The following is a 9,061-nucleotide window of genomic DNA, read 5'->3' as shown; positions in this document are numbered from 1 at the left end:
ACGATGTTGAAATATAAGGTGCAAAACATGCTTCAATGGGTAATCCAATTCATTGGTTATGAAGTTTCAGATTTAGTATTTTTTGCTTATGATGATATATGATTTTCTCTAAAAAAAACTAGTCATCTACCATCTATATTTTCTCTCCAAAACATATCATCTTCAATAAGTAAAGTTTTTTTACCCTCATGTTTCTCAAATTTCAAGCTATAAGAATAGGATATGATATTGTTAAGACAGATTAAAATTTGGGTTGAAAAATCTTGGGTTTGTAATGACATTGAAGAAGGAATTGAGTTGGTAAGATATGGTTGCTCTATTCAACATTTTGAAGATGGAAATATTTTTTTTACTTTCTTCCTCGGTCTCGAGGTTCTATTGTTAAAAAAACAGGGGTAATAAAACCAATAAATGAATTGAAACAAAGCTAACACAAATTGCACAGAAAACACATAGATCTTACATGCTTTCCTCAAGATTGAAGTACTTTAATGGATCTCATTGATTCCACTATGTTGTGCGTGGAGGGGCATAACATGGTGATCACGCCAATTGAAGAGTGTAACATGGCACCCCCACATCCACGATAAAGGAGGTGGCGTGACACCACTACTGAGAATCTATCATCTAGCATAGATGGAACCAATGCACCAACTAAAGGACGCCACTTGGCAAGTACCCTAGTAGAAAAGGCCATAAATGGAGAGTTTCTCTTCTTGGGAAGGGGACCTTATCCATGTGAGCGATAGTCCCACATCACCTAGTTAGCAAAACCTTGGGCTATATATAAACCTAGGGCAATCCTCACTTTACAAGTCGGTTTTGTGAGGATAGGTTAGGCCCATGGGCTTCTACATGGTATCAAAGCGGTTAACCACATGGATGTAAGAGACACGTTACACATGAGGGGGAGTATGAGCTATAGTCCCACATCGCTTAGGTATCAAGACCTTTAGCTGTATATAAACCTGGGGCAATCCTCTCCTTACAAAGCTGTTTTGTGAGGATGAGTTAGGCCCATGGGCTTCTGCAATCCATGTAAACAGAGATTATGGATCAAGGTTATATAGAAAATGTTGGATTGAAACTGAGGATGAATAGATAAAAAGTAATTTATGGAGGAGGTTGAAGATGATTATTTTTCAAAAGAAAAATCAGGTTTTTAGTTACAGGTCGAAGTTGGTGGTATTGAGATAATTTTTTTTTAGTCAATATGAAAAGACTAAGATCAAGGAATCCATGTTTTGAAAACGAAGGGGGATGTATTTAAAATATTTATCAAAATGTGGGGACCTATCTCTAAATCACCTATTTTTATGACTTCATAGGAGGGAAAATTAAATCCCAACCGTTTTCTCTCCTTCACACTCGCATCGTGCGGAAGCTTCTCAGTCTCGAAAGGTCTCTTCTCTGCAAAAACTCACATTCAGCGCAAAACCCTAACCCTAACTCGAACTTCAACTTCATCCATTGTTCTCGAAACCCTAACAACAATGTCGGTGAAACGCAATTGGACCGCTAGATCTCCTAGCATCGGAGAGATATGTGTGCTCGATCAGGCGAAACCAATCGATTCTCCAACAGTTAAGAGCGAGAAACGCAAAGCACTTCAGCATACTGCGAAGCCATCATTTATGAAACCAGATCAATCTATCCGAGGTTTATTGAAGCTTGGATCACCGCTTCGAGATACGAGCAACGAGAGATCAGAGATTCGATTTGATGAGCAAATCGGTGGGTTTCTTAAGGCTTGTTATTATTGCAAGAAGAAAATCGGCGAGAAAGATGATATCTTTATGTACAGGTGACTGTTAGCTTAAATAAATAATGTGCGAGCTCTTGTTTTTTTTTTTTTTTTTCTGACAATTATTCGATGTTCTGGATTCAATTTCTTGTTTTTTCAATTTTTTATTTAATTTATGTTTAATTTTCAAATATCTGTTCTTGAATTATATTTTCATTGTAGACTTTATTGCCTATCTGCCGAAGAATCTCAATTATGGGTTCTTTAACTAAAAGGTTAAATTTTATACTTAATATGATTTATTGTAGAATAATAAATTATTGGATATGATGCAATGTAATAAGGTCTACAACGATATGCAAGATCATCTTCACAAAAAATCAATACAAATATTATATTGTATTAGATTAGGATTAATTAGGGTTTATTTCCAATTAGGATTGCTGTCTACTCTTTATATGCAATTAAATCATTTAATTATCATTTCTAGGGTTACCAATATGCCCTGCAATGACAATAGTTAATACCATGGTTGAAGCATGATCTAAAATTAGCTATTTAATTCCTAATTTATTTTTCCTCAATGTGATAGGGAACAATAACACTCACTGCAACAATTTAATTATTGAGATCTAAATGTCACCAAGTTTAATGTATGAGAAACAATTAAATTTAGTTTGTTTAATGAAACATCAGTTCAAAGTCAGTTATAGTAGAGATTAGCTACCAAGAAACCAAAAGCAATAGAGCACAATGATTTATATAGAATACTCCCAATAATAAAAATAACAAGTTGTTGATGGTAACATTTTAGAAGAACTGATTTTCTTGAGAATTCTTGGACGATGATTACATTTGGTCATTGGGTTTATATAGATTGAAGCATCCACCAATATAGAAAGAAAATCAATCAATCCGATATTCTAATATACCTAATTGATACTAACTGAACTTAATTGATGCAAATCTAATATCTTCAAGATATGTGATGAGATACACCATAGCATTGATATAGTGTATCTCGTGCACATTATTATAATGCATACACCTTATCCCTATTAAACATCGACTTAACAAATAAAAATAGAAACTCTTCATTGACAAGATGAGATAATTTTTGTGGATTATGAAAATCTGGACCAACGGCAACAACTCAAAATCAAAATGACAAAAGAAGCTCATCCAACTTTAGTGATCCGAAATCAATCCGGCAAAATTGTGAACACTCAGCCGTGTGCGCTCGAGAGAGAGTAATACCATAGAATCTCAGCTGATTACAGCTGGTCCAGTTTGCACATTCAAAGTAAACCCCATTATACTTCCTTCCTTCACTGTGATTCATCATCTCTGTCTTGAATTTTCGTGGTATAAATTTGAAGAAAGTGTTTCCAGTATTTCTTTTTCATGTTATTTTTTGATGGAAAAGAAGTAACTCAATGTCAAATTTTGATGGGTTGATATATTTGTTGGTACTTTCTGATAAAGTAACTTCCTTTTTTATATCGCATTTTTTCAGTTTTTCCTTTTTGTTTTTTTATTGGTACTCAAGTTTGTCATGTTGGCTTTTTTCTAGAGACGCTGCTGAAACTTAGACTTGATGTTACAGTTACTTGTGTGCATTTTGCACCCCTAAATGCCGAGATAAGCAGATTGCTTTGGACGCGGAAGTCGAGGCAACTTATAAAAAATCGAATGCAACTAAGAGCGAGCGGAATCACAATAACACGAATGGCCAGATTGGTGCTCAGCCTAGAAATGTTGCAACTTCAAAATTTCATATTTAATGGCAAGACAGTTTAGTAAATGTAGAGGTGCATAGCTGTGGGTTTTTGCGGTTAGCTTGCACTTTGGTATACGTAGAGTTACAATAGAACCATTAGTTTCTTACTGCTGTCGAGATGATAGGTCTTGTACAGTTCCACTTCTTGTTTTAGGATCTGAAGTACCAAGGATGTTTTTGAATGGTTGGATTTGATTCTATGTTTTTATTCAGCTTTCAACAAAACTATACAAGTGGATGCCAAAATATTAAGATTTTAGAATTACGTAGCATGCTCATAGAAGTTCTTAAATAGTCTCAATCCTGTTGATTATTATTATTATGTTTTGTCACAGTTACTGGTATACACTTGCCGTCTCTTTGTTCTGAAACTATTAAAACCTTTTGCATTTGTGGCTACGTTTACAGAACACTTGTGGGACTACTTTACTTTCCTGACTGTCACCCTGGTTGGATAGATTTATTTGTAGCTTAATTTAAGCATGGAAGATGGGTGTAGGCATGCCCAAGACATTGATGCTTTGTCCTCTTGAGGATATTTTATAAAACATTTGCTAACCGTTCTTGATTCATACTGTTTACCCTCAAAATGAAGCCGATTACAGCCATAGTTAGAATGAAAGGGAGACCCAAAAGAACATGGGTTGAGATCGTGAAAGCAGATAGGTATACACTTCCAATAATAGAAGACATGGCTTTCGAAAATATCAAATGGAGGTAATCCAACCGTCCTAATTGTTTCCTTCATTTTATTACCGATTGACAACGCCCAGCCAATAGAGGGGGAAGTTTTCCTTCATGTCAAAGTGTCCCCTCCCATCACCCCAGATTATTGACAACTTGGCACGACGGAGACGACACTAACCTGTAATTATAAAACTTCATATTAGCTTTGAAACTTAGTCTAGTTGTAATAAACTACTGAAACTTAAGGAACTTTGCTATATTATCTACAGATTTGTTGCAAATGGCAGATATGAACCCTCAGAGAACTGGATATAAACTTGGAAGAGGTCAGAAAGCAGTTCCTTCTCAACAGTGCATCAAAAAGCCGATTTATATATGTCGAAGTCCCCATCTCTCTCATGAACATAATGGAGTTGATCTTCAACGTTCAGACCACTTGCTTCATTACATTCAGTGGGCATACATATATTGATGTCGCTTTAAAAAGTAGAATGAATGGCTTCTTGGTCTGGAATTAAAGAATGTAACTTCATCTCCTAAATCAGAAATTCATTTCTTGATGCTTTCCAGGTCAGTATTGGCACACAAATTTTTTAAAAGGTTCATGTTTTCTTTGGAAGCACTATTTCTATGTTACATTATTATCACATAGAATCACTAGCTATAATCCTGTATAAGCTCCTTAATTTAGTTGCAAGAACCTTTTACTTTAGGTGCTTCTCGCTGCTTTTGTTTCCTAATAATGTTAAATTGGTTTGCAACAGTTTCTTACACTTCAAGCCTCCCACACCTACAAAAATAAAAATTAACCAATTAATCCCAAATAACCTAATTAATATTAAATAATGATGGGGATTTCCCTTCTGACAAGCTCTTTGGGAAAGAAAGAACTTTTGAGAAGAAGGAATGATGATTCAATATTTATCTTTTGAAAGAGGAAATAGGTTTGAGATCATCTAAAAAAAAGATTGAATATTACCTTGCATTCTGTGTATATTTGATTTGAAAGATAGGTGTGGTACATAAACAAATCTTGGTGGCAATAGAAGTTTTCAAAATTTATTGACAACCAAGTATTCAGATTGTTTAAGGTTTTTAGCCTTTTGTCTGGTTGTTTAACATGAGATGAATGCTTTATTTGCCCTACTTACAATTCTTTAAAGTTCAAACCCTACTCTTGTTGCTAAGCTCTAATCTGCAAGGATGGCATACAAATTGGTTTAAGCCCCAAGCAAATTCAAGCCATCAACAATAGTGGATCATTGGCTAAAATGAGATTCAATGATCCAGAAATCTATGCTTATGATCTCTTCTTGTATAGGATAGAAGTCTATTCCAACACTATTGATTTTACAGACGACAATGAAGAACTTGCAAGGCAGGCGGGCAGGTTGGGCTGGGGTGAGGTTTTTGGTCCCAATCGGCATTGTCCAAGCTGCCAATCACAATTCCCAAGCCTAATTGGTTTGGTCGGGTTAGACTGGATGGGTAAAATACTTAGCAAATAAACCTAGTAGTTACGGTGGGAACAAAAGTATTGAAGGTCTTACATAAATATAATTTGTCTTGTAAGAATTAGTCTATACTCTATACTAAGGCTATGTTTGTTAACAAAAGTATTGAAGTTATTATATAAATATAATTTATCTTGTAAGAATTAGTCTCTACTCTATACTAAGGCTATGGTTGTTATGTTAAATGGGTTTATGGGTCCGGGCCCATAAGTGGCTGGTTATGTACCATAGCCCAAGGCCCATGTTTCTCTTTCAGGGCTCATGGGAGAAGCCTTATCTCTCATTCTCTATGAATTCTGTTTATCCACGAGTCACTAGTGTGATTTCTCAATTTGTTGTTTGGAGAATAAAAGAAGTTTCAGAGGTCAAGTTTAGATTTCTATTATTAGACTATAAATGTTAAATGAAAAAATGCCAACTGGTTTACTTTTCGGAACCACTGACCCCTGAATGTTTGACACGGACTAGTTAGATTTCATGTCATCAATTGAATCCAACAGAGAAAAATCATCAATCAGGTTAATTCGTGGTGTATGGAATCTGCAATAGCTGGACCAAAAATCCATGGATCGGCAATCCACAAAGAGTAACACATCCTCAAATCCAATGGCTACCAATTATCAATCATGTTATTTTCCATAAAAAAAATGGCAGATGGTAAGTCTGAAGTTAGCTGGCGTTAACTGTAACCGAGCTTTTCTAAAACTTAATTGCCACACCACATTTGTTTAACCCAGCAGTTAAAAAATTAAATTTTCATACAAAGATAATTCTCATACTTTTACCTCTGTACCCATTCGTACTCGACATTTATTTACTTCAGCTAAGAAGAAATCCACTCTCACATAGAAAACTAACCATGGGTTGTTTGGTAAGGCCATCAAGGGGTGGGTTCAGGCTAGTCTAGGATGAGCCCTTAAGTTGGCTGGAAGCATACTGTACCCTAGATCAGCCCTCGATTAGCTAAGCCCAAGCTTGACCTTAATGGGCTTGGCTTGTGTTTGGGCTGATTTTGGGGTTTTATAATATATATATATATTAAATTCATACATCTTTTCTAGTTATTTTTAGAGTTATATAATGTTACTTTTTATCAAAATATGAATCCAACCTTTATCCTAATTAAAAAATAGTTGGGGATAAAAATAAATTTGCTGTTTTATGATATGTTTTAAATAATTTTTCATTATGAAATTATAAATCCGACTATATATGAAGTGATATAATAATGGATTGGACCGGGCAAGTTAAGCCCAATTAACGTGCCAATTGGCCGAGTTGGTACCTCTAGTTGTTGATTTACACAATGGTGGTGTATTATAAATAAAAGTATCGTTGTGCAAATGAAAGATATAAATAACCGGAGGGGTTGGCTCCATGGCAATCTCGGATGGATAAGTGGTTAATGCCCTTCGGTACTGAGTTCGATACTCAGTATGAGCATTAATTCCTCCCACCCACCAAAGTCCACCCTTACTTATTTGGTACGTGTGATGTGTGGGTGTTGTATGTAGGGCTGTCAATGGATCGAGATGTAGATTAATTGATAATGATCCCAATGCCCCCGTCTTCACTCTTCAACATCTAGTCAAAGGCTTTCTCTTATTTTCTTTTCCATAAAAGTTTGGCATTTAAAAGGGTAAACGTTGATTAATAATGGATCCCGAGGGTATTATAGTAATTTGAGCATGCTCGATTAATGGATAGATGGGGTGGAGTGCTTCTGTGCTTGGTTCAGTGGGGGTGGTATTGCTTGTTAAGCAAGCAATACGAGGTGGTAAACGAGTCAACACGGTAAGTTTATAAAGAATCCGACCCATTTGTGTCCTACATGCATGCAATTAAACCTGTGATTTTACGGTTGACGTGTAAAATGAGTCGAAGTTACTATGAAATCGGATCTCAAATTCTGACCCGCATTTAAGTTTCTATAAGTCAACTCTTTTGTTTCTAAAGAATGTCGTCACCAGTGACCAGACCCTTAAATATCCTAGATGAAAGTGCAGTATTGGTGTCATCCCGGGTCGACAGTCGTCCTTACTTATTACTCCATTTCATTGTTCTTCCATGCAGTCTGTATTTTTCTTAAATAAATAAAAAAAATCGATAATTTAATTTATTTATATCTTTCAATCTTATTATATTTTTTAGATAACTAGGAATGCCTGTAAACGGGGATTGGACCCGTATCTAGGCTTTGCTCAGTCCATAGACTATGGTCTTGTCCAAGAACTAGTCCTTGGTTATGTGCAATTAGGATTGTCAACGCATCGGATCAGATCTGAAATCTAATATGTTCTGATCCAATAACTTTCGAGTCTGGATCAATGGCTTAGATTTCAATAACGATCTAATCTGATATTTTATCAGATTGGATTTGGATCAATCATGTCCCTATTCGATAAGGACCAAATCCAATTATATGTTAAAAAATATATAAATTGTATTGTCTTTTTGTTGAGATGTAAGAAGTTTATTTAGATTTTGTATATAAAATCAGGTTTTGTTTGATCCAATTATTAATGGATCGGATCTGGATCTTAACATTGAGTTCCAATTAAAAACCCGATCCAATCCCTATTGGATTCCACGTGATTAAGTCTAATGCAGACCCAAACGATAGGTTTAGATTAAACTCCAATTAGATTTCTTGACTTTATTAAATATTACATTTGTCAAATTCATTTAGAACTATTCCTTATTTTTTCATAAAAGAGGACTTTATTAGAGCATTAGGACATGATGTATTGTATTATAGTGTACATTGATGCATTTTATCGATCAAATACTCGTTAGACATCATGGGCTAAAAGAGCACTATCAGTTTGAAAATAAGATAAATGGATTAACCCAGATGCATTGACCTTGTTGTGTGTGAGATGTCTTATATTATGTTGCACCATGAAAATGATAATCGTTTAATATTTTCTTAACGATTTTTTTTTTTTTAATTTTTGGAAGATAAACGCGTTTTAACAACTCCCGACTTTATAAATAAAGATCTCTAAGCCCATAAAACTTGAGAAAAGATAATAATTGTTCTTATTATGATCCATGGACATATACACACTGTCAGACCACATAAATCCTTGTATTTGTAAAATGTATATTTTCTTTGCTATTTCGTTCTTGCACAAATCTCCAATGGAGATTCTATTAAATAGAATCTTCACCAAAGATCAATGTATCTAGGTTAATCTATTTATCGAACGTTTATAAGCTCCAATCCCTATCTTAATTGTATATATATATATATATATATATATATATATATATATATATATGGAAGCGGTTCAGCAGCCCTAAAGTTTGCCAAGTTTGGTGCCAAACATTTTT

At 34.8% G+C, this 9,061-nt stretch overlaps 1 protein-coding gene across 3 annotated transcripts; it reads left to right on the top strand.

The window, feature by feature from the left end:
• Positions 1-1,363: 1,363 nt before the first annotated feature.
• Positions 1,364-4,923, top strand: LOC147402261 (FCS-Like Zinc finger 16-like). Of its 3 annotated transcripts, none has more exons than XR_015178859.1 (3): positions 1,364-1,804; positions 3,351-4,241; positions 4,481-4,923. XR_015178859.1 is itself a non-coding variant. In XM_086443869.1 (2 exons), the coding sequence occupies exons 1-2, from the start codon at positions 1,494-1,496 to the stop codon at positions 3,526-3,528; spliced, it is 489 nt and encodes a 162-aa protein (XP_086299995.1). In that variant the 5' UTR covers positions 1,364-1,493; the 3' UTR covers positions 3,529-4,923. The 3 variants fall into 3 exon arrangements, 1 of the variants encoding a protein (XP_086299995.1); XR_015178858.1 differs by having other exon boundaries at positions 3,351-4,391; XM_086443869.1 differs by having other exon boundaries at positions 3,351-4,923.
• Positions 4,924-9,061: the final 4,138 nt, after the last annotated feature.

Source organism: Akebia trifoliata, chromosome 5 (genome assembly GCF_017979445.1).
Source record: "Akebia trifoliata isolate Shusen 1 chromosome 5, ASM1797944v1, whole genome shotgun sequence".
NCBI lineage: Eukaryota > Viridiplantae > Streptophyta > Magnoliopsida > Ranunculales > Lardizabalaceae > Akebia > Akebia trifoliata.
Note: the sequence above shows the minus strand (reverse complement) of the source record. Positions and strands in the feature narration are given on the sequence as shown.

Bases quoted from the DNA above. Each gene is read 5' to 3' on its own strand.
- LOC147402261 (XM_086443869.1), top strand. From the start codon at position 1,494: ATGTCGGTGAAACGCAATTGGACCGCTAGATCTCCTAGCATCGGAGAG. The intron at 1,805-3,350 runs GTGACTGTTAGC...TTGATGTTACAG, and splicing joins GATGATATCTTTATGTACAG to TTACTTGTGTGCATTTTGCA.